Raw genomic sequence first — 27,060 nt, 5'->3', positions numbered from 1 at the left:
CCAATCTGGGTTTTTCTTATTTTACTGTAAGGTTAACAACAATTTTGTCCACGTGTATATATAGCTGACTGCAACAAGTACTGTACTCAAGATTAATATATTGCTGGTATGAAAAAGCCACAGATCTTTCTGCTTCTGGTGTGTTGGTTACATTTTAATAAATGTTCTCTGGGATATCTGGGACAATAAATTCCAGGACTGTTGAAAGTGGCACGGACCCAGTAGTCATTATCACAGGAGATATCATACTATATCATATAGTAATCTCCAGCTTCTTTCTGAAAAGCTGATTACTTTTTTAGTCCTTTGCATAATAAATTATTTTCTCAGCATAAGATCAATAATGTAGAAAATCTAGAAAACACAGAGAAAGCTTTTTCCAATAAATAACCCGTGGAGCATGATGTACACTGACTTCATTAAATGAATGAAATTTGTTTCCTTCATACAGTAACACTGAGATTCCAGTAAACTCATTTGCAGTAAAGTCAAATTTTTTAGGCGCTTCAGAAAACTGAATAATGAAAATCAGGCATCATGGCACTAAGTGTCCCGTCATCTTGATTAGGGGAACTCTAGGATTCATTAAAGGGGTTGCTTGGTTTAATGATATTGATGACCTGTCCTTAGTAAAGGTCATCAGATTAGTTGCGGCACCCACACCGATCAGCTTTTATTAACTCCTCTACCGGAGGGACTTAAAAAGGAGCAGGAAGAGCTGGTTGGAGGGGATGCTGGGTGTTGGACCACAGCTGAACTACTATTGATGAACTATCATAGCAATAGGTCATCAATATTATAAGGCCAGATGACCCCTTTTTAATTTTCATTGTCTCTGCATAAAGCTCTGCAAATACCGTATATACTCATGTATAAGCCGACCCCCCATAATTTTGCCACAAAAAAACTGGGAAAATGTATGGACTCGCGTATAAGCCTTTGGTTAAATGGTGGTCCGAGAAGATGCTGCATAGATAAACCCCCCCCCATATGATGCTGCACAAGGGTTAATGCTGGCCCAAGAAGATACTCCATAACTACCCCCCATATGCTGCTGCACAAGGGTTAATGCTGCCCCATAAATACCCCCATATGCTGCTCCACAAGGGTTAATACTGGCCCAAGAAGATACTCCATAAATACCCTCCATATGCTGCCCCATAAATACCCCCCCATATGCTGCTGCACAAGGGTTAATGCTGGCCCAAGAAGATGCTCCATAAATACCCTCCATATGCTGCTGCACAAGGGTTAATGCTGCCCCATAAATACCCCCCATATGCTGCTCCACAAGGGCTAATGCTGGCCCAAGAAGATGCTCCATAAATACCGCCCATATGCTGCTCCACAAGGGTTAATGCTGGCCCAAGAAGATGCTCCATAAATACCCCCCATATGCTGCTCCACAAGGGTTAATGCTGGCCCAAGAAGATACTCCATAAATACCCTCCATATGCTGCCCCATAAATACCCCCCCATATGCTGCTGCACAAGGGTTAATGCTGCCCCATAAATACCCCCCATATGCTGCTCCACAAGGGTTAATGCTGCCCCATAAGATGCTCTATATATAACCCTTATTTGCTGCTGCTGCTGCTACAATAAAAAAAAAAAAGACATACTCACCTCTCCGTTGCTGGGTATATTCACCTGTTCCATTGCCATCCACCGCTGTGTCTCCCCGCTCTCTGCAGTGACAGCAGAGGACGCGCACTGACTACGTCATCGCACCCTCTGCCGTCACAGCAGGAGGACCCGGAGACACAGCGGTGCACGGCTTGGAATGGGGACAGGTGAATATCACTCTGCCCCCGTCATACTCACCCCTCCTAGCTTAAGGTCTTCTCTGCAGCGGCAGCCCCTACTTCTCCCTCTGCCGTCTGCTTCCTGCATTCAGCTGGTCACGTGGTACCGCTCATTAAATATGCACATATTCATGAGTTTAATGAGCGGTACCATGTGACTGCTGAATGCAGGAAGCAGACGGCAGAGGGAGACGCAGAGGCTGCAGAGACGTGCCAGGAGAGGTGAATATGATCTCTGACCCCCCCGGTATATGACTCGCGTATAAGCCGAGAGGGGGACTTTCAGCCCCAAAAAATGGGCTGAAAATCTTGGCTTATACGCGAGTATATACGGTAACTATAAATCACTTCTCTATTAATCCCAGACGGCAGCAGAGACTATTGTAATCTAGGCATCAACTGCGCTGTTATGGATGCTCCTGTCACTATGTACCAAGTTGGATCCAGCCATGTACAGTTGGATCCAGGAGTATTTGGACAGTGACACAAATTCCACCTTTTGGCCTCTGTACACCCATACTATGGGTTTGAAAAAAAGCTTTTAAGGTGTGATTGAAGTCTAGACTTTAACCCCTTTCCTGGCACATGACAGCTGATCTATACAGCTGACATTTGCTCGCAACAGCCGCAAATTGAATCATGATCCACCTTTGGCCTTTAACTAGTTAAATGCCGCTGTCAATTTCTGACAGTGGCATTTAACTCTCGCTTTCTAGAAACGCGTTCTAAATTCCGTCCATCGGTGACCCCTTCACATGATCACGGGTCACTGATGGGTCAGCATGACAACCAGAGGTCTGAAGCAGACCTCTATGTTTGTGTTTGCCGGATTGCTATGAGCGCCGCCCTGTGGTTGGTGTTTTTAAAAATATTAAAAAATATTATTTTATATATATATATATATATATATATATATATATATATATATATATATGTATATATATATATATGTTCAAATCACCCCATTCAAAATAAAACCATTAAAAAAAAATCAAACAGACACATATTTGCTATCGCCACATTCAGAATCGCCAGATCTATTAATATAAAAAAAGAACCCCATCACTAAACGGCGTAATGAGAAAAAAAATTAAAAATGTCAGAATTACATTGTTTTGGTTGCCGCTAAATTGCAATAAAATGCAATAATGGGCGATCAAAAGATCATATACCAAACACCAAAATTGTATTAATAATAACGTCAGCTCGGCGCTAAAAAAATAAGCCCTCACCCAGGCCCAGATCACGAAAAATGGAGATGCTATCGGAAAATTACACCATTTTTTTTTTAACAAAATTTTGGATTTTTTTCATCACTTAAATAAAAAAAGGGCCTAGACATGTTTGGCGTTTCTGAACTCTTAATTACCTGGAGAATAGTGATGAGTGAGTATACTCGTTGTTCGGGTTTTCCGAGCATGCTCGGGTGTCTTCCGAGCATTTTGGCGTGCTTGGAGATTTAGTGTTTGTCGACGCAGCTGCATGATTTGCGGGTGCTGGACAGCCTGAATACTTGTGTGGAATTCCTAACAAACAGGCAATCCCCACATGTATTCAGCCTGTCTATCAGCCGCAAATCATACAGCTTCGTCGACAAACAATAAATCTCCGAGCACACTAAAATACTCGGAGTACACCCGAGCATGCGCGGAAAAACCCTAGCAACGAGTATACTCGCTCATCACTGGAAAACCATAATGGCAGGTCAGTTTTAGGATTTAGTGAACATGGTAAAAAAAAAAACAAAAAACAAACTGTGGAATTGCACTTTTTTTTTTTTCAATTTCAACGCATTTTGATTTTTTTTGTTGTTCAAAAGTAACACTCGTCCCGCAAAAAACAAGCCCTCACATGGCCAATAAAAAAGTTATGGCTCTGGGAAGAAGGGGAGGAAAACACAGACGCAAAAACGGAAATACCTCTGGTGTGAAGAGGTTAGTGTTTAATTCTACTAGTGCTACAAGATAATTGCATTACATTCATTTTACATTGTCCTTCTAGTTTCACAGTAAACCAGGAAAAAAATATCGCAGAGAAAAATGAAAAAATAAAAGGTTTCTATTACTTATTTTAGAACTATTTTATTTCAGACTAAACAGCAGTATTCTAACAATGTATTTGATTGAATCTTTTTGCGAACTTTTTAGGCTGTGTGCCCACGTAGCGATTTTTAAGCGTTTTTGCCGCAATTTTCGGCGTGAAAACGCTTAAAAATCGTGTACAGAACGCCCCCCATGCATTCCTATGGCATTCCGCACATGCTGTGCTAATGCTGCACTTTTTTCCGCGGCGGAATCGCATCGCGGAAAAAAATCGCAGCATGCTCATTCTTTTGTGCGGAATTGCAAAGAATTGCCGCGATTCCGCACCCATAGGAATGCATGAGAATCGCTTACTTCCCGCATGTGGCTATGCCCACCATGCGGGAAGTTAAGCGTCTCATGTGCGGTTGGTACCCACGGTGTGGAGGAGAGGAGACTGTCCTCCAGGCCCTGGGTACCATACCCCTGTAAAAAAAGAATAAAAAATAAAAAAAATCGTGGTATATTTACCTTCCGGCGTCCCGCGCTGCATTCCCGGCCTAAGCGTTCCCAGTAATGCCTTGCGGCAAGGCCCTGTAATGACGTGGTCTCGCGAGATCGCTATAGCAACGCGAGACTACGTCATCACAGGTCTCACAAGGCATTACTGGGAACGCTGTGGCCCGGGAATGCATCGCGGGACGCCAGAAGGTAAATATACCCCGATTTTTTTTATTTTTTTTAGCATTTTAACATCCTATCTTTTGCTATTGAAGCCGCATAGGCGGCCTCAATAGTAAAAACCTGGTCACACTTGTCAAACACTATGTTTGACGAGTGTGACCAACCTGTGAATCACTTTCCAAGCGATGCTTCAAATCGCTTGGAAAGTGCTTGAATATCGCACGTGAAAATCGCGGCAAAATCGCGATCATAATCGCGGTGAAATCGCGCAGAAAAAACTGCGCGATTTCTGGGAAGGAGTCCGGTTTTTAGTGAGCGTTTTAAAACGCTACGTGGGCACATAGCCTTATAGCAAACTACCCTGTCCGGCGTCCAGTCCTCTATGGCATCTAGGCCAGGTCAGTGTACACTTCTGTGCTGGCAATCTTCTGTCCAGCATCCAGGGAACCTCTGCAGGTCACTTGGTGATAGAGGATTGTAGGTGCAGTTGTGAACAGTGCCCTGATCTGGCTGTCATGGAGAACAGAACTTGATGATAGACCAAGGTAGCTGGAACCCTTTTTCTCATCTCTAGTAGATATTTATATTAAAAATATGTATTTCAGGGACACATTAGGCGATTAGAGATTTATAAACTGCTGGACAGAGATAGAAAAAACGACCATCATCATTCTACCTTTTTCTAGTAAGTGATGTCTGTATAGCCATGAGGAATATGACGGTTCTCTATAAGTGAGCAAAATAAAATACAGTAATCGCTTGCTTGGCACCGACCTGTTTATTTACAGTTATATTTATTAGACACTGCAGTAGTCTGTGTTACGCCATGAATTGAGAGAAGAGTGACTAAAGGTACTGTCACATTTAGCGATGTACCAGCGATATGACGCGGTCAGTATCGCTGGTGCATCGCTAAGTGGTGGCTAGTGAGCTGCCACACAGGCAGATCTCACCAGCGACATCGCTGGGGACGGGGGTCGCTACTTACCTGTCACACTAGGTGATCCTGACGCCCTCCCCCCCGACTCCACGCTAGTCTCTCCACAGGAAGCGCCACAGGAAGCTGACGACGAGAAGCGGTCCTGAACGTTCTCGCGCGATCAGCGATAACCAGCAGGGGAGCGGGTCGTAGGTAAGTATTAGACACAGCGATGTCGGTAACAATATCGCTATAACGTCACAAGTTATAGCGATATTGCTAACGATATCGCTTAGTGTGACAGTACCTTAAGTCATGTGTGGCAATATACTGGACATTTTGTTGTCCATTTACATTATAATGACTTGATTAACCCTCTGATTAACAATCCCAACCACCACTTTACATTATTCAGGTCCCTATTTAATGCCTGTGACAAAAGTACACACCTAAGATGGATTAAGAGGGATATTAAAGGAAACCGGTCACCATTGTTTTGCCCTGTTGCTTGTAAATACTTTTTTAGAGGTGCGCATGTTGCAATTTTATGTTTTGGTATGAGGAGTAAAGTGATGAACCAGATCACTCTACATGTGTAGTGCTTACCAAGAGTTATCTGGGCGGGGATGGAGAGATCAGGAGTCACGGTGTTCTGGCTGTTATCAAGTCCACTTACCTCTGTGAATTGTAGTTGCCTGGGACCACTGAAGTTGCAATGATAATGTTACATGTAGACAAGCCTTTTTGTCTAATGTTAGGGTATGTGCACACGGTGCAGATTCTGGTGCAGTTCTGCAGCAGATTTGGCCCTGCAGAACTGCAAGCGTTGTACAGTACCATTTAAGGCTATGTAAAACAAAAAATACTGTGCACATGCTGCAGATTTTTCCGCGCAGATTTGGTGCAGATTTAATACTGCAGCATGTGACTTCTTTTGTGCAGTTCTGCAGCAGTTTTTCGTCTGCTCCATTATAGAAATCTGCAGGTGAAAACTGCAGGGTAAATCCACACAAAAACTGCACTAAATCTGCACTAAGGGTAAGTGCACACGTAGTTTTTAGGTTGTGCGGATTTTGTTGAAAAATTCGCAGTTAAATCCGCAGGACAGAAGTCCTGCGGATTAGCCTGCGGTTTTGCCCTGCAGTTTCACACCTCATAATGTATAGGTGTGAAACCGCATCGAAATCCACACAAAGAATTGACATGCTGCGGATTGTAACCCGCAGCAAAACCACGCGGAAAAATCCGCAGCATGTGCACAGCGTTTTACAGTTTACCATTGAAAACAGTGGTACTGTACAACGCACCTAAATCTGCTGCGGACCCGCAGGGCCAAAACCGCTGCGGATCCGCAGCAGAATCCGCACCGTGTGCACATAGCCTAAATCTGCACTAAAACTGCAGGTAAAACGCAGGTCATTTTACCTGCAGACTTAGAAAAATCTGGCGGAAAATTCCACAGCAGAATCCGCACCGAGGGTAAGGAAGGGATTAGGAGGTTTGGGGAGACATGCCTTTCTTTGTCTGTTAGGGTATGTGCACACGGTGCGGATTCTGCTGCGGTTCCGCAACGTTTCTGCACCTGCGGGTCCGCAGCAGATTCTGCTGCCTTGTACAGTACCTTTATTTCCTATGGAAATAAAAAAAAGCTGTGCACACGCTGCGGTTTTGCTGCGGTTTACAAACCGCAGCATGTCAATTGTTTGGTGCAGAAACGCTGCAATTTTACACCTCATCCATTATGAGGTGCAAAACCGCAGAACTTTTGTCCTGCTGATTTACCTGCGGTTTTCTCTACAAAATCCGCACACCCAAAAAACTACGTGGGCACATATCCTTACATTTAGCTTGAAACAGATTTAATAGAAGTTTTGGCTGGCATACAGGAACTTAGCTAGGCACTCCTTCACTCGGGGCAAAGATTCCATTTGCTGCCCTAGCCTTGTATCCATATACCCTGTCCAAGGCAGAGTGGCTGATTGGCATACCTCCTCGCAGCCAGCCTCCCAGCTACCGCCTGCTGGAATACCACATAGTATATACGGCCCATTTGATTTCAGTCTAAAAGATGAAAAAATGAGCATTCTCACATGACTCTGGATGCTGGAAGTGTTGCCTCAGCATTTTTAGCACAGCTAAGAAGAAAGAATTCATGGGTTGTGTAAGAATTGTACTGTATACTTCATTGAATTGCCAGACAATTCCTGGTGGCTGCATGAAAACAAGGTTTACTAAGTGGGCAGTGCTGTTTAGGAAAAAGAGACCAGAACTGATGTAGGAGATCTAATATTGCTTTTGTCAGTATCATTACAATTGTTTGCAGATAAAAGTTGCAAAGCTTCATTTTCAAGTCCATTTGTTTTTATATAGTTGCACAAACTCGACAGCAGACCGCCCAGTCATGTCTATGCTCTCAGAAGACCATTCTCTCAAGAAAAAGAATCATGAAGAAAAAAGTTCTCCCAAAGAATGCACTGGTGACCTCGATACACAGCACGAGTGTGAGGGAACACAAGCCGGTGCTTCTTCCAGACAGGTCCTCCAGTCTGCCACCAGCAGAGCCCATCAAGAAAGAGGATGATCACGTGCCAGCATTCGGCATTGTTGTCAACTCGTCATCCTCTGATGTAAGTTGCCATACAAAGGTTAATTAGTTGTGTTGGCCTCAAGCAGTGTAATGAGTTTCATATGACTTCTCATTACAGGAAAGCTAAAGACATTAGCATTTGTCCTTTCCAGTCTGATTTTTTATTGTATTCTGAAGTGTGTTGTCTCTGCAGATGCTGCATTGGGAAGACATTAATTTATAACAAGCCACTTAAAGTCACCATGACATGAAACTAGCAGTTTTTTATTCTAACAACATTATGCTCCAATTTTTGTTACACCGGCTAATTTTAACAAAGAAATATTATTATAACTAAACTAAATCCAGCTATAAGTACACATTTAGGAGATATATATATATATATATATATATATATATATTAGTTTACATAAATCCTCCTGTAATATAAAATTGTCCTCCTCTGTATTGATTACCCTGCAGAGTTTAGTGTCATCTGCAAATATTGAAATTCTACTCTCTATGCCCCCTACAAGGTCATTAAAAAATATGTTAAAAAGAAGCGGGCCCAATTGACCCCTGTGGTACCCCACTGCTAACCGTGACCCAGTCTGAGTGTGCGCCATTAATAACCACTCTTTGTTTCCTATCCCTGAGCCAGCTCTTAACCCACTTACACATATTTTCCCCTTTCCCCATTGTTCTCATTTTATGTATTAGCCTTTTGTGTGGCACCGTATCAAAAGCTTTTGAAAAGTCCATGTATACCATGTCCACTGCAGTCCCTTGGTCCAGTCCAGAACTTACCTCTTCATAAAAGCTTATCAGATTAGTCTGACAGGAGCGGTCCCTTGTAAACCCATGCTGATATTGGGTCATGAGGTTATTCTTCAGATACTCCAGTATAGTATCTCTTAGAAAACCCTCCAGGATTTTACCCACAGTTAAGGTTAAACTTACTGGCCTATAATTTCCAAGTTCAGTTTTTGTCCCCTTTTTGAATATTGGCACCACATTTGCCATACGCCAGTCCTGTGGTACAGACCCTGTTATTATGGAATCTTTAAAGATTAAAAATAATGGTCTATGACTGTACTTAATTCCTGCAGTACTTGGGGGGTGTATCCCATCCGGGCCCGGGGATTTGTCAATTTTAGCGATTTTTAGACGTTGCCGTATTTCCTGCTGAGTTAAGCAGGTGACATTTAATGGAGAATTTTTTATCACTAATCATGTTATCTGTCATGGGATTTTCTTGTGTAAATACTGTTGAAAAAAAAGTCATTTAGCATATTGGCTTTTTCCTCATCCACCATTTCGCCCAGACTATTTTTAAGGGGGCCAACACGATCATTTTTTAGTTTCTTACTATTTATGTAGTTAAAGAATATTTTGGGATTATTTTTACTTTCTCTGGCAATGAGCCTCTCTGTCTCAGTCTTTGCTATCTTGATTTGCTTTTTACAGAATTTATTTAATCTTCTATATTTATTTAATGCCTCATCACTACCTACTTGCTTTAGTTCTCTAAATGCTTTATTTTTGTCACTTATTGCACCCCTTACAGCTCTGTTTAGCCATAGTGGTTTCCTCCTATTTCTAACATGTTTATTCCCATACGGTATATATTGTGCACAGGTCCTATTCAGGATGCTAATAAACGTCTCCCATTTTCTTTGTGTATTTTTATGACAGTCTAGTTAACATCAGATGTGCTCCTCTATATACAGCCCCATCCAACAGTACACAACTTGTGTAAGCTCACTATTTATGCACCCTGCAGTACATCACTCCTCTCCGCCCCTACAGTAGATCACTAATTTTAGCCTACTCTACATACAGCTTCATCCTGCAGTGCATCACTTTTCTCAGTCCCATTTACAGTGGCATGTAAATGTTTGGGCACCCCTGGTCAAAATTACTGTTATTGTGACCAGTTAAGTCGAAAATGAAATCTCTAGAAGGCCTAAAGTTAAAGATGACACATTTCCTTTGTATTTTAGGCACAAAAAAGGTTTTTTTTTCCATTTTAAAAATTACAAAAAGGAAAATGGGCTGATGCAAATGTTTGGGCACCTTTGGAGATTTGTGTGTTCAGATATCTTTGACCAAGGTTTTAGATGTTAATTAGCCTATTAGAATTATGTCTTGTTATCTAGCATCTTAAATTACATAGATTTCCCCACTTCCTCTAACCTTGTGCCAACAAACATTCGCCATGGGTTCTTCTAAGCAGCTGCCTAGCGCTCTGAAAATGAAAATGTTGGAGGCCCACAAAGCAGGAGAAGGCTATGAAAAGATAGCAAAGCATTTTCAAGTTGACCTTTCCTCAGTTTTGAAATGCAATTAAAAAATGGCAGTTAACAGGAACAGTGGAGGTCAAGATAAGGTCTGGAAGACCAAGCAAAATATCAGTGAGAGCTGCTCGTAGGATTGCTAGAGAGGCAAATCAGAACCCCGGCTTGACTGTAAAAGATATTCAGAAAGATGTAGCAGACTCTGGAGTTGTGGTCCATTATTCTACTGTGCAAGAGACACATGCACAAATATGGCCTTCATGGAAAAGTCATCAGAAGAAAACCTCTCTTGCGTCCTCACTATAAAACTCAGCTTCAGAAGTATGCAAAAGAACTTCTAAACTAGCATCATGCATTTTGGAAACACGTTCTGTGGACTGATTAGGTTAAAATAGAACTTTTTCGCCACAGTGATCAAAGGTACAGTATATGTGGAGAAAAAAGGGCACAGATTTTCAGGAAGAGATAATCTCGTCAAGCATTAAGCTTGGGGGTGGATCAATTATTGGATCAATATTTCATGGAATAATGGATTCAATGACATTTCAACAAATTCTTGATGCAAACTGAACACCATCTGTAAAAAAGCTGAAGTTGAAAAGAGGATGGCTTCTACAGATGGATAATAATCCCAAACACATTAAAATCTACAATAGACTATCTCAAAAGGCTCCAGCTGAAGGTTTTACAATGCCCCTCACAGTCCCCTGATCTCAACATCATTGAAAATCTGTGACTATACCTCAAAATAGCAGTGTATGCAAGACAACCCAGGAATCTCACAGAACTGGAAGAATTTTCCAATGGATGAAAATCCCTCAAACAAGAATGAAAAGACTCTTGGCTGACTACAAAAAGCCTTTACAAGCTGTAATACTTTAAGAAGGGGGTGCTACTAGGTACTGACCATTCAGTGTGCCCAAACTTTTGCATTGGCACATTATCTTTTTTGTTATCTTTAAAATGTAAAAGGTGACAATAGCTCTATGTTTTTTGCCTAAAATACAAAGGATATGTGTCATCTTTAACTTTAGGACTTTTAGAGATCATTTTATCTTCAATTTGCTTAACTGTTCACAGTAATTTTGACCAGGGGTGCCCAAACTTTTACATGCCGCTGTAAATATAATATTATACTACATCACACCTCTCAGGCTCTCTGTATACAGCCTAAGGGTATGTGCCCACGATCAGTAGTTGCTTTGGATTTGACACTGCATATTTATGCAGCGTCAAAACCGCAGCGCCCAGCTGTTACAGCATAGTGGATGGGATTTCAAAAAATCCCATGTCCACTATGCATCCACAGATGCCTGAGGATCACGCACATAGAATAACATGCGGCGCGTTTTTCCAGAGAAATTACATCAATAGAATGTGTTGGATGCGGTAAATCCGCATGGTTCAGTGAACACATGTGGATTTACCTGTGTTCAATAGAAGGCAGCGTTTTGGACACAGTGAACATCACTCCTCGCTGCCTCTGCTACTCACAGCCCTTTCCTGCTTTACATTACTAATCTTAGCCTTCTCTTTATACAGCCTCAAACTGCAAGACGTCACACCTCAGTCTTCACTATATAGCCTCCTCCTGCAGTACAACGATCCTCTCATTGCCATGGCCTTCTCCTGCAGCATATCAATCAATTACTTCCCAAAAACCTCCACTTGCAGTAGTATATCACTCCTCTTATGCTTGTAGAACTTCAATACTACCCATATACTAACGTGAGCAGTGAAGTTATACATACTGGGTTGTGCAGTTCAGTTGAAAACCATGTATATAGAATGTCACCAGTGTGAAATCACAGCACACATACCATTAGACAAGCACAAAATTTTAATATAAATATATTGTTTGCTAACATGGGCGAGCGAAAGCTGAGGGACAAATAAAAATAATTCATTAAAGGATTTTCAAAATTATTTAAAAACTTACCTACCGCTGCCAATCCTGATAGGACTAAACATTTCCTGTAATCCTGTGCACAGGGGTAGGCTTCATTGTGAAGGATTTAGTGTTGTCCAGTCATATAAAAAGTTGTTTAAAGGGAATCTGTCAGTAAGTTTAATCTCTCTCCCCCTCCCCAAACTGCATATATGGTCATGCTGATCTTTGAAAGCTCATTCCACTGATAGAAAAAATAAAAAGTTATCTATTGTTGCATTCCCAAGAAATCTGTGTTTTATTTCATATAAAAATTATGTGTTAAGTGCTTTTGGGTGTCACAGAACACTTTCCAAGCCTCAGCCTCCAGAGGTTGTTTCCCTGCCTAGAGCTAGACTCTTTAACTTGATTGATAGCTCACTATCAATGTCTCATTAGCTATCAATCAAGTTAAATGCCTGGGGCTGTGGAGGGAAGCAACCTCAGAAGGCAGGGGCTTGGGAACTACTCTGGTGCACCCAGAGCACTTAAGTCCTCATTTTCATGTAAATTACAATTAATGCAGTGACAGATAGAAGATATAAAAGTTGTCAACTGATTTAGCTTTTCAAAGACCTGCCTGTCCACATACAATGAGGTTTTGGGGGGTTGTTTTTACCCTTTATTCCATTTAAATGTGTTTAAAATGCACATTGATTAAACTTACTAATATTAAACAGTTGCCTTGGTATCTTATTTTCATTTAATAGCTGCCTTGACATTCCTAGTCCAGTGCCAGTCTACTCCATTACCAATTCATACAGACATAGAAAAGGTGATTCCCCCTCTTGTTTCTGTGTCCCCATGTGGCCAGAGATTTGAAGAAAAGGGTTGGCTCTTTGACGCAGTGCAATAGCTATGCCCCTTCCTCCGCTTCTTTGTCAGCCATGATGGAGGATGGGTATTAGCTGACCTATTGAATAAAGGCAGGCAGTAGCTTTCTTCATCATGTCACTAGTCACATGCCGACCTAAGGAGGAAATGTTGAAATAAACCCGAATGTGGAGTGGAGATGCTACAATACAAAAGACTGTTAGTAAGTTGTATCAATGTGTATTTCAAACCCATTCATTCTACTCTTTATCTGGTTGGACAGCCCCTTTAAGACTGAATATTTTACTGTAGGTGGAAGAGTACCTATTTAGTATGACTTTTTACATTTGGAAGTGTTGCTTGCAGCTAGTTCTAACTTGGGCAGACCAGCACAATAGCTGACAGCTACTTCTACATTGGCTTTTTCAACTTTTTCTTGTCAAAGATGCAGAACAAGTGGTGATGTTGTGACACGTTCTTACAGATTGGAGCTGGTTGTTCTAACATTTCCTTATGCACGGGGTCTGCCAAAGGACATACCGTCATAATAATAATAATCTTTATTTATACAGCGCCAACATATTCCGCAGGGCTTTAGAGTTTAAGGCTATGTACACACGTTGCGGAATTGCCGCGGAAATTTCCGCGGGAATTCCGCAACTCCCTGCCGCGGGAAATACGCTAGAATTCCGCATGCGGAATTCACGCATTTAACTAGCGTTTTGCAAGCATAATTAGCTTGCAGAATGCTAGTGTTTTCCAAGCGATCTGTAGAATTGCTTGGAAAACTGATTGGCAGGTTGGTCACACTCGTCAAACATAGTGTTTGACGAGTGTGACCAACTTTTTACTATTGAGGCTGCCTATGCAGCCTCAGTAGTAAAAAGATATAAAGTTAAAAATAATTTAAAAAAAAAATTAAAAAATGGTGTTTTTCTCACCTTACGGCGTCCCGCGGGAAATACGCTAGAATTCCGCATGTGTAATTCCCGCGTATGTCCTGCGTTTTATCTAGCGTTTTGCAAGCGTAATAAGCTTGCAGAATGCTAGTGTTTTCCAAGCGATCTGTAGCATTGCTTGGAAAACTGATTGACAGGTTGGTCACACTCGTCAAACATAGTGTTTGACGAGTGTGACCAACTTTTTACTATTGAGGCTGCCTATGCAGCCTCAGTAGTAAAAAGATATAAAGTTAAAAATAATTAAAAAAAAAATAAAAAATGGTGTTTTTCTCACCTTCCGGCGTCCCGTGCAGCGTCGCCAATCCTCGCGATGCTCCCGGCAAGTCCCGTTCCCAGCGATGAGTATCGCGAGACCATGACTTCATCAAATGTCATTGTCGCAAGGCATAACTGGGAATGGGAGTTGGCGGGAGCATCACTGAAGCCTGGGAACGCTGCGGGGGCTGCCGGAAGGGGAGTATATCGCTGTTTTTTATTTTAATTCTATTCTTTACAGTTATATGGTACCCAGAGCCTGGAGGAGAATTTCCTCTCTTCCAGACCCTGGGTACCATCCGCATATTTTCCGCTTACTTTGCGCACAGTGGGCACAGCAACATGCGGAAAGTAAGCGGAACAATGCTTTCCTATGTGTGCGGAATTCCCGCGATTCCGCACAAAGAATGAGCATTCTGCGTATTTTTCAGCGATACGATTTTGCCATGGAATAATACGCAGCATTAGCACAACATGTGCGAAATGCCATTGAATGCAATGGCTTGCTTATTTTATGCGTTTTTGCAGCGTTTTCGCTGTGAAAAAAACGCATAAAATCCGTGGGAATTCTGGACGTGTGCACCCAGCCTCGCAGTTTCAAAACACAAATCATAAGTAACAATGCTAAGAATACAGTAGTTAAAGCAAAATTAGGCAACCCTGCTCGTGAGAGCTTACAATCTACAATGAGGTGGGGGAGATACAAACTACAGGTGTGTATTTACAATGATGATCCAGACATCTTGAGGGAGTGAGGGATAGATGAAGCTGGTGAATGGGCTACACATGCACACTTTCACATAAAATGACTTTGATTAGGGAACGTGATAGGCTGCTCTGAACAGATGTGTTTTGAGAGAGCGCCTAAAGCTGTGTAAGTTGTGGATAGTCCTAATTTCTTGGGGTAGAGCATACCAGAGGATTGGCGCAGCGCGGGATAAGTCTTGGGGTCGGGAGTGGGAGGTATGGATTAGTGCAGAGGTTAGTCGTAAGTAGTTTCCAGAGCGCAGCGGTCGGTTAGGCCGATTGACAGAAATAAGGGAGGAGAGGGGGGTGCCGCACTGTGGAGAGCTTTGTAGGTGAGAACAAGTACTTTGAATTGGATCCTATAATGAATGGGAAGCCAATGTAACGTCTAGCGAAGAGCGGACGTGTCCGAGTACCGATTAGCCAGATGGAGGACTCTGGCTGCTGCATTAAGTATGGACTGGAGAGGGGAAAGTCGAGTAACGGGGGGGACCAATTAGTAGACTGTTGCAGTAGTCCAGGCAGGAATGGATCAAGGCGACACTGAGGGTTTTTTTTGTTTCCATGGTGAGAAAAGGGCGGATTCTATAGATGTTCTTTAGGTGTAAGCAGCGAGAGGAGGCGAGAGATTGTATATGGGATGTTAAGGAGAGATTGGTGTCAAACATAACACCCAGGCAGCGCGCATGCTGCCTGGGTGTTATTATGGTGCCACCCACGTAGATGGAAATGTCAGATTTAGGGAGGTTAGTAGACGGCGGGAGCAGAAGAAGTTCAGTTTTGGAGAGGTTGAGTTTCAGATAGAGGGCGGACATGATGTTGGAGACTGTGGACAGACAGTCACTGGCGTTCTGTAGTACAGCGGGGGTAAGGTCGGGGGATGACGTGTATAGTTGTGTGTCATCAGCATAAAGATGGTACTGAAAGCCAATCATAATCATTTCACCTTGTTTTATACTTTTGCAGAACGTACTAGGCCAGACAATTGCATACACATTTTGTAAGGAAAAGGCAAATGTACAGATTGTAGAAGTTTAGATGAACAACAAAAAAACTCGAGGCCCAGTGCACTATTCTAACATCATGATATGTTTTGATTTGTTAGCCAGATGTGCAGTTGGCAGAAGGGTTTGATGTCTTCATGCCGAAATCTCAGCTGGACTCCATATTATCTAACTATAAGAGGTCGGGCAGCCTACTTTTTAGGAAACTCGTTTGTGCTTTTTTTGATGATAAAACTCTGGCAACATCTCTACCCAATGGAAAAAGGAAGCGCGGACTCAATGACAACAGGCAAGGATTGGATCAAAATATTGTGGGAGCGATAAAAGGTACACCTTTATTATAATAGCTGGACTGTAGAATTTGTGCTGTTCTCTGTGTAAAGGGATTCATATAGAGCGGGACAAGATGGCAAGATTACTACACATGAGGTTATACAAAATATGGAAACACACGTGTAATAACAGTATCTAAGTGAAGGGGCATCCTAGATGCCACGTTCACATAGGATCATAGAACGATAGTACCTTATATGGGTTGTCCCATCTTACACATAGGATCTACTATATAATCGTCTAATTCTGTCTGTCTGTAACGGAAATCCCTCGTCGTTGATTGGTCAGCGACAGGCGCAGTCCGGCCGCGAATTGGCGCGGCATTCAAACGACGCACGCCACCGTCGGGAGATCTGCGGCACTAGCCTATGATTTCCCGACGGTTGCCGCGGGTCATCTCCTGCCGCACGGAGGTCAGCGGCGATGCAGCCGGGAGATGACCGACGCAGCTCTCAATGTCCGGATGGTACCCAGGGTCCGGAGGAGAGGAGACTCTCCTCCAGGCCCTGGGTACCATAAACCTGTAAAAAATAGAATTAAAATAAAAAAGTGATATACTCATCTTCCGATGGCCCTCGGACTCTTTCCCTCCTCTCACCACGCGCCCGGCATCTTCCGGTCCCAGTAATGCTTTGCGCGAAAGACCGCTGATGACGTCGTGCTCTCGCAAGAGTGACGTCATCTCCGGTCCTTCGCGTTACGCATTATTGGGACCGCAAGATGCCGGGAGCGTGGAGAGGAGATCGGGGGCGGTCGGAAGGTGAGAATAACCTTTTTTTTATTTTGTTTTTTTATCTAGAATACCCGACACGTTAGAATCGGGCCACCATCTAGTATGCTATAAATGTTTGATCGATTTGGTTCTCACATTGGTTTTGAGAACGGAGCCACAACACACATCACTGGGAACAGACAGTCGGATGCACAACCATGGCTATCCATTCATTTATATGGAAGTTTAGAAAATTGGTGAGCAAGCACTTTTGCCGATTTCCAGAACTCCCATTCAAAGGAGCAGATAGGAGACCCACATGTGCAGTCACCTTTTTATTTCCAGCTGGTGCTACTGAGCCCCTTCTCGAGATAGATGCAGGTTCCACCGCAGGGACTCAAATCTATCAGACATGGCATTTCCACATCTAATTATGTATCGCTTAGAAAATCTATAGCCTTACGGTTGGTTTTATTAAATGTGGCTGCAGATAGCCCAAACCTCAGACAGAAATATCTAGAATTACTGTAAGCATCCCAGGCTTTCCTGTCTTCATTATTGAGAGACTAAATCATGCCATTTAGAGGCACGTATCAGGGCTACTTGTATGGAAATGATCCTGCTTCTTAATTACATGCTAGATGCACAAGACTTCGTGAAGCATTTTTCGATTCCATGCAGTGATAATGACAAGGCGATAGGAGAAAGAGATGTGGATTGTGGTCCCCTGTATAGCCCAGATCCATGTGCTGTTCTCAGCTTTGTCTCTACCCTTTTATATTAGCAGGTTCACATGAGGATGCACAAGCACATCTCCTCTGCACAATGACGGAGGTCTTCATTACCATTTTGTGTATCCAGCAGTTTCAGCAGCCATACCAAGATGTTATTGATGCAGTTTTTATACGCACAGAGACTTCTTCCCTGAAATGCTACATCTCTCTCTGTCTTCTTGTAGAAGAGATAATTGTCCATCAATCTTCCATATTTATTAATGGTATTTCTGTTTCCCAGTCTTTACAGAAAAATATTGCACTGCTAACAGTGTAGAAAAGGTGCCTGGGCCACGACATTGGGTACAGATTCTCCAGGATCAGATCAAACTCGCTAGGAGAAGATTAAAAAGAGGTTCTGATCTAGGTGAGCTAATTATATACCTCTGTCTGAAAGGGATGTTAAGTTTAAAGTTCATCTAATCTCCACTTTATTTGCAATTGAAATTAAGCTGATAGTCCCATTTACCCCTTTACCCTCAAGGGTGGTTTGCATGTTAATGACCGGGCCAATTTTTACAATTCCGACCACTGTCCCTTTATGAGGTAAGAACTCTGGAACGCGTCCATGGATCCCTGTGATTCTGACAATGTTTTCTTGTGACATATTGTACTTCATGATAGTGGTAAAATTTATTTAATATGACTTGCGTTTATTTGTGAACAAAACGGAAATTTGGCGAAAATTTTCCAAATTTGAATTTTCATGCCCTTAAATTACAGGGATATATCACACAAAATACTATATTTTTACAACACCATTTTTTTAAGGGACCACATCACATTCGATGTCACTATGAGGGGTATATATGATAGAAAATACCCAAAAGTGACACCATTCTAAAACAGGCACCCCTCAAGGTGCTCAAAACCACATTCAAGATTAGGTTATTAACCCTTCAGGTGCTTCACATGAATTTTTGGAATGTTTAAAAAAAATGAACTTTTAACTTTTTTTCACAAAAAATTTACTTCAGATCCAGTTTTATTTTACCAAGGTAACAGGAGAAATTGGACCCCAAAAGTTGTACAAATTGTCCTGAGTACGCTGATACCCCATATATGCAGGTAATCCACTGTTTGGGCGCATGGCAGAGCTCGGAAGGGAAGGAACGCCGTTTAACTTTTCAATGCAAAATTGGCTGGAATTGAGATCAGATGCCATTTCGCGTTTGGAGAGCACCTGATGTGCCTAAACAGTTGAAACCCCCCACAATTGATACCATTTTGGAAAGTAGACCCCCTATGGAACTTATCTAGATGTGTGGTGAGCACTTTGAACCCCCAAGTGCTTCACAGAAGTTTATAATGTAGAGCCGTAAAAATAAAAAATAATTTTTTTCACAAAAATGATCTTTTCGCCCCCAATTTTTTATTTTCCCAAGGGTAACAGGAGAAATTGGACCCTAAAAGTTGTTTGTGCCTAAACCCCCCAATTCTAACTCCAACCCTAACCCCAACATGCCCCTAACCCTAATCCCAACCATAACCCTAATCACAACTCTAACCCTAATCCCATTCGTAACTGTAATCCTAACTTTAGCCCCAACCCTAACTCTAAATTTAGCCTAACTCTAATGGGGAAAATGGAAATAAATAAAAAAAAATTATTTTATTAGTTTTCCCTTACTAAAGGGGTGATAAAGGGCGGTTTGATTTACTATTTATAGTGGGTTTTTATAGCAGATTTTATGTTTGGCAGCTGTCACATACTAAAAGATGCTTTTTATTGCAAAAAATTGTTTTTGCATCACCACATTTTGAGCGCTATAATTTTTCCATATTTTGGCCCACAGAGTCATGTGAGGTCTTATTTTTTGCTGGACGAGGTGACTTTTTTTGTATCATTTGTGGCCACATTACATTTTTTGATCGCTTTTTATTCCGATTTTTGGGAGGCAGAATGAACAAAAAACAGCAATTCATTAATTTCTTTTGGTGGGGCATTTATAGTGTTCAGTGTGTGGAAAAATTGATAAAGCAGTTTTATTCTTCGGGTCAGTACAATGACAGCAATACCTCATTTATATTATTTTGAGATGTTATGGCGCTTTTATACAATAAAAACTTTATATAAAAAATATTTGTTTTTGCATCAGTTTATTCTGAGAGCTATAACTTTTTTATTTTTGTGGTGATGGAACTTGCTTTTTGCGGGACAAGATGACGTTTTCAGCGGTACCACGTTTATTTATATCCGTCTTTTTGATCACGTGTTATTCCACTTTTTGTTTGGCGGTATGATATTAAAGCATTTTTTTTTATGGTGTTTACTAAAGGGGTTAATTAGTGGGACAGTTTTATAGGTCGGGTCGTTACAGACACAGCAAAACTAAATGTGTACTTCTATTGTTTAGATTATTTTTTATTCAATTTTTTTTATTGCTGGAATAAATCTAGATTTAATATTTATTATTTTTAAATATTTTTACAATTATTTTTTTTTTTTAGTTTTTTATTTAATTCTTACTTTTACACCTTATCCCACTATGGGACACTCATTTTATGCAGGCTGATTGCTTCTATAGCAAGCAGATCTGCATGGTTGTGGCCTCAAGGAAGATTGAATATGTGGGGAGCCACAACGTTAAACAGCGGCAATCTGAGATAGCTTTGGTCGCTGCTGTTACATAATGATGCTGTAAGGGGAGAGTTTGGAGACCCTCATACACAGTAGATAGTTGTCCAGTCTCCCAAAATAAGAATGTTCTGCTGACTTACATGCGTATTGGGGCTCATAGAGGGTGAAGCGGAGAAGTATCTGTGAACTGGCCATATGCATAAGATAGGTGTCAGCTTCTTCTGCTGACATATTCCTTCCTACCTTCACCTTTAGCATTCACAATCAGATTGGCCAAGCAGACATGAAGTCTTTGTTACAAGGAAAGGTGCATCTCTTATCTCTCAGATTGCAGAGTACCTGCTTAGACAATACTTTAATATGTACATGTGTATGCATATGTATGTGTATGTATGTATATATATACAATGGGGAAAAAAAGTATTTAGTCAGTCAGCAATAGTGCAAGTTCCACCACTTAAAAAGATGAGAGGCGTCTGTAATTTACATCATAGGTAGACCTCAACTATGGGAGACAAACTGAGAAAAAAAAATCCAGAAAATCACATTGTCTGTTTTTTTTTCATTTTATTTGCATATTATGGTGGAAAATAAGTATTTGGTCAGAAACAAAATTTCATCTCAATACTTTGTGATATATCCTTTGTTGGCAATGACAGAGGTCAAACGTTTTCTGTAAGTCTTCACAAGGTTGCCACACACTGTTGTTGGTATGTTGGCCCATTCCTGTTATTGCTGGACTTTGCTTTGTCGTTGTTTATATATATATATATATATATATATATATATATATATATACACTCACTGGCCACTTTATTAGGTACACCTGTCCAACTGTGTGTTAAGACTTAATTTCTAATCAGCCAATCACATGGCGGCAACTCAGTGCATTTAGGCATGTAGACATGGTCAAGACAATCTCCTGCAGTTCAAACCGAGCATTGGTATGGGGAAGAAAGGTGATTTGAGTGCCTTTGAACGTGGCATGATTGTTGGTGCCAGAAGGGCTGGTCTGAGAATTTCAGAAACTGCTGATCTACTGGGATTTTCACGCACAACCATCTCTAGGGTTTACAGAGAATGGTCCGAAAAAGAAAAAAAAACCAGTGAGCGGCAGTTCTGTGGCCGGAAATGCCTTGTTGATGCCAGAGGTCAGAGGAGAATGGGCAGACTGGTTCGAGCTGATAGAAAGGCAACAGTGACTCAAATTGCCACCCGTTACAACCAAGGTAGGCAGAAGAGCATCTCTGAACGCACAGTGCGTCGAACTTTGAGGCAGATGGGCTACAGCAGCAGAAGACCACACTGGGTACCACTCCTCTCAGCTAAGAACAGGAAACTGAGGCTACAATTTGCACAAGCTCATCGAAATTGGACAGTAGAAGATTGGAAAAACGTTGCCTGGTCTGATGAGTCTCGATTTCTGCTGCGACATTCGGATGGTAGGGTCAGAATTTGGCGTAAACAACATGAAAGCATGGATCCATCCTGCCTTGTATCAACGGTTCAGGCTGGTGGTGGTGGTGTCATGGTGTGGGGAATTTTTTCTGGGCACTCTTTGGGCCCCTTGGTACCAATTGAGCATCGTTGCAACGCCACAGCCTACCTGAGTATTGTTGCTGACCATGTCCATCCCTTTATGACCACAATGTACCCAACATCTGATGGCTACTTTCAGCAGGATAATGCGCCATGTCATAAAGCTCGAATCATCTCAGATTGGTTTCTTGAACATGACAATGAGTTTACTGTACTCAAATGGCCTCCTCAGTCACCAGATCTCAATCCAATAGAGCATCTTTGGGATGTGGTGGAACGGGAGATTCGCATCAGGGATGTGCAGCCGACAAATCTGCGCCAACTGTGTGATGCCATCATGTCAATATGGTCCAAAATCTCTGAGGAATGCTTCCAGCACCTTGTTGAATCTCTGCCACGAAGAATTGAGGCAGTTCTGAAGGCAAAAGGGGGTCCAACCCCTTACTAGCATGGTGTACCTAATAAAGTGGCCAGTGAGTGTATATATATATATATATATATATATATATATATATATATATATATATATATATTAGTGATAAAACACTCCAGGATCGCCTTTGCTGGGGTCAAAGGTCACGTGCGTTCAGCATGAAACTCAGGCGCACAGCCGGGGTCCGGGTATAACTGACACTGGGTCAGGTTTATTAAAGGTGAAAGCAATGCATAAAGAAAAAAAACATAAAACAAATCCTTGCCTGTCCGGCACTAACTAAACAAGGTACAACCTAACTACCAACTGGCGGGCTTCTCCCGTCCAGCCAAACCACAGTTGCAGTGGGCACTGCTTTCACTCACGTGTCTCTCACACAGACAGACTCTCTGTGTTCCCAGGCTGAGACACTCACACAACCACCTGGCATCCTTTTATATCCGCCTCCCATTATTCATTAGTCACCAGGTGAGACACTGACCAGAGTAGGCCACATAGGAAAGGTATCTGGGCGAGATATACCTGCCCTCATCCACTATTCCCACATATCCCCCCCCCCCCTGCTCAGACCACTCTGGTCGAGCAATGACACCCGCCAAACGGTGCACTCGGGACAGGGCATCTGCATTCCCCATCTGTACCCCTGGGCGGTGCTCCACCTTAAAAGTGTAGGCCTGCAGAGCAAGGAACCACCGGGTCACCCAGCTATTCCGTTCCTTGTGCAAGTGCATCCACTTGAGAGGGGCATGGTCAGCGATTAGCCTGAACTTTCTGCCCACCAGGTAATATTTGAGGGCCTCTAGAGCCCACTTAATGGCTAGGCACTCTTTTTCTACTACCGCATACTTTTGCTCATGTTTATTCAGCTTCCTGCTGAGATAGAGGACTGGGTGTTCCACTCCGTCCCTCACTTGTGACAGTACGGCCCCGATACCGGTATCAGAGGCATCCGTTTGTACCACAAACTCGCTGCGGAAGTCCGGAGTCACCAGTACGGGTTGAGAGCAAAGTGCCCGTTTTAGGCTATGGAAGGCTTCTTCAGCCGCTAAATTCCATTTAATCATGACGGAGTCTTTCCCTTTGGTAAGATCCGTCAGGGTGGTAGCGATGGATGCAAAATTGGGTATGAACCGGCGATAATAGCCGGCGATCCCCAGAAAGGCTTGCACCTGCCTCTTGTTGACAGGTTGCGGCCAGTCCTGAACCGCTTGAATCTTATCAACCTGGGGTTTAACAACACCCCTCCCAATTACATACCCCAAATACCGGGCTTCTTCTAGCCCGATGTGACATTTCTTGGGGTTCGCGGTTAGACCTGCCTCCCACAGGTCGTCAATCACAGCTTGTACTTTCTGGAGATGAGTCTCCCAGTCCAAGCTGTAAATGACAATGTCATCCAAATAGGCCGAAGCGTACTGCCTATGTGGCCTCAGGACTCGATCCATCAGTCTCTGGAAGGTCGCCGGTGCTCCGTGCAGTCCAAACGGCATATACACATACTGAAATAGACCTTCCGGCGTAGCAAATGCCGTCTTTTCTCTGGTAGCCTCCGCCAGAGGGATCTGCCAATACCCCTTTGTTAGGTCTAGGGTCGTAATATACCGGGCTTTTCCTAACCGATCTATTAACTCGTCGACCCGGGGCATAGGGTAGGCATCAAATTTTGAGACCGTATTCAGTTTCCTGAAGTCATTGCAGAACCGGATTGTGCCGTCCGGTTTAGGAATTAACACAATCGGGCTGGACCAAGCACTGTGCGATTCCTCAATGACACCTAACTCTAACATTGCCTTCACTTCTCGGGAAACGGCTTCACGGCGCGCTTCCGGAATTCTGTAGGGTTTCACATGAACTGTGACACCAGGTTCCGTTACGATGTCATGTTTCATTAGCGTAGTCTGCCCGGGTTTTTCTGAGAAAAACTTTTGGTTGTGAAGTAGAAACTGCCTGACCTCAGTCTTTTGCCACTCCGAGAGAGTCTCTGCAACCCGTACCTCCGGTACGGTTTGTGAGAAGACGGGACGGGCCAGCTCCGCTGACAAGGCAGACCGATCTTTCCAGGGTTTTATCAGATTTACATGATAAACCTGTTCAGGTTTCTGTTTACCTGCATGGTATACTTTGTAGTTTACTTCACCAACTCTTTCCTTAATCTCAAAGGGGCCCTGCCACTTTGCCAGGAACTTACTGTCCACCGTGGGGACCAGGATCAACACCCTATCTCCGGGTGCAAACGTACGGATCTTGGCGCCCCTATAATAGATTTTTTTTGGGCTCCCTGAGCCTTCATCATGTGTTCTTTGACGATAGGCATAACAGCCGCAATACGGTCCTGTATTTGGGATACGTGATCTGTCACCGTTTTAAACGGAGTGACCTGACCCTCCCAGGATTCTTTGGCGACGTCTAACAGTCCGCGAGGACGTCGGGCATACAATAACTCAAAAGGTGAGAACCCCGTTGAAGACTGGGGCACTTCCCTGATGGCAAAAGCAAATACGGAAGTAAATAGTCCCAGTTCTTCCCATCCTTGTCTATCGCCTTTCTCAGCATCTGCTTCAGAGTTTTATTGAACCGTTCGACCAACCCGTCTGTTTGAGGGTGATACACGGATCTGCGTAACGGTTCGATTTGTAACAACCGGCAGAGCTCCTTCATTACCCTGGACATAAAGGGGGTCCCCTGGTCGGTGAGTATCTGTTTTGGTATACCGACCCGACTAAACACATGCACCAGTTCCTTGGCAATCGTCTTGGTGGCCGTGTTACGCAAAGGAATGGCCTCCGGGTAACGAGTGGCATAATCCAAGATGACCAGGATATGTTGGTGTCCACGTGCAGACCGTGGAAGGGACCCAACTAAATCCATCCCAATCCTCTCAAACGGGACCTCAATAATAGGTAGGGGTACCAAAGGGCTACAGAACCGGGGCTTAGGTGCAGAGGCTTGGCTGTCAGGACAAGACTCACAATATACACAAATATCGTGATGCATGCCTGGCCAAACAAAACAGTGTAATATCCTTTCGGTGGTTTTCTGGACACCCAGGTGACCTCCCATCACATGTCCGTGGGCCTGGTCCAGCACCTGCCGCCGGTAGAGTTTTGGCACGACTAATAGTTGCACCGTGTCTTCCCCCTTTTTCTCTATCTGATATAGTAAATCATTCTCCAGGACCATGTAAGGATATGCCAGCCTAGAGCCAGGTTCTACGGGTACCCCATTTATCACTTTTACATTTGTCCTAGCCTGAGAAAGGGTAGGATCCTTTATCTGCTCGCTTTGGAAGTCATCTTTCTGAACTTCCAAATGCGGCAAACGGGGAGGTGGACGTCTGTCGGCCTCCTCCTCTTCCCTGGTCTCCTCCGTATCACCCGCCATGACTGAAAACGGGAACTGCAGGTCATTTCCAGCAGACTCTTCCCCCGAGTCTTCCGGGGAGACCTCTTCCAGGAGTTCGGGACCCACACGCGCCCTGGGAGAAGAATCATGTCCACTATTACCCGAGGGCATCAACTGATTCTCCCACAATTGCCAGAAGTGGGGAAAATCCCGGCCCAAGATAACATCATGCAATAACGCAGGGACGAGTCCCACTTTATGTTGCACAGACCCATAGCAAGTAGTAATGCATATGACCGTGGTGAGGTACGAACATGTGTCTCCATGCACACACGTTACAGAAAATTTGTCTGATGGTCCAGTCGAGGCTCACACCAGACTGGCCTTCACAGCGTCGGACTGGAGCACCTTGGGCCCACCAGAGAAAATCATTCTTGGGGCCCACTATGTAGCTGCATAGAAAGAAATACAAGACCACCAATTGTGCGGTAAAACGCGCTAATATCAGGGTATAATATAAGGCAGTACAGGTCTTAGTTATGTAGCAGGAGTTGGGGTAGCCTCCCTAATAGAATATAAAGCAGCCCCCTCATAGAATATAATGCAGCCATCTCATAGAATATAATGTAGCCCCCTCATAGGGTATAATGCTGCCCCCTCATAGGGTATAATGCACCCCCTCATAGGGTATAATGCTTCCCCCACTCATAGGGTATAATGCACCCCCTCATAGGGTATAATGCACCCCCTCATAGGGTATAATGCTTCCCCACTCATAGGGTATAATGCACCCCCTCATAGGGTATAATGCACCCCCTCATAGGGTATAGCGCACCCCCACATAGGGTATAATGGTGCCCCCTCATAGGGTATAATGCTGCCCCCTCATAGGGTATAATGTACCTCCTCATAGAATATAATGCTGCCCCCTCATAGGGTATAATGCTTCCCCCACTCATAGGGTATAATGCACCCCCTCATAGGGTATAATGCACCCCCTCATAGGGTATAGCGCACCCCCACATAGGGTATAATGGTGCCCCCTCATAGGGTATAATGCTGCCCCCTCATAGGGTATAATGTACCTCCTCATAGAATATAATGCTGCCCCCTCATAGGGTATAACACTAGATAAATAGATAGATAGAAGATGGATAAATAGATAGATATAGAGATAGATATATAGAAATAGATAGCTATAAATAGATATAGATAGAGATAGATAGGTAGATAGGTAGATAGATAGATAGATAGATAGATAGATAGGGGATAAATAGATAGATCGATGGATAGATAGATATGAAGATAATAGATAGAGATATATATAGCTATAGATAGATATAGAGA

The 27,060-nt window shown here is 43.0% G+C and overlaps 1 protein-coding gene across 2 annotated transcripts in view; it reads left to right on the top strand.

Moving 5' to 3' along the window:
- BEND7 (BEN domain containing 7) overlaps positions 1-27,060 on the top strand; it is a 211,076-nt gene that overhangs the window by 166,861 nt on the left and 17,155 nt on the right. For both annotated transcript variants that reach the window (XM_073551274.1, XM_073551273.1), the window contains exons 5-7: positions 7,800-8,056; positions 16,102-16,327; positions 18,060-18,185. In XM_073551274.1, coding sequence (XP_073407375.1) covers positions 7,800-8,056; positions 16,102-16,327; positions 18,060-18,185 — 609 coding nt within the window. The remainder of the gene's footprint in view (positions 1-7,799; positions 8,057-16,101; positions 16,328-18,059; positions 18,186-27,060) is intronic.

Source organism: Dendrobates tinctorius, unplaced genomic scaffold, assembly GCF_039654945.1.
Source record: "Dendrobates tinctorius isolate UK_male_01 unplaced genomic scaffold, ASM3965494v1 ptg000174l, whole genome shotgun sequence".
NCBI lineage: Eukaryota > Metazoa > Chordata > Amphibia > Anura > Dendrobatidae > Dendrobates > Dendrobates tinctorius.
Note: the sequence above shows the minus strand (reverse complement) of the source record. Positions and strands in the feature narration are given on the sequence as shown.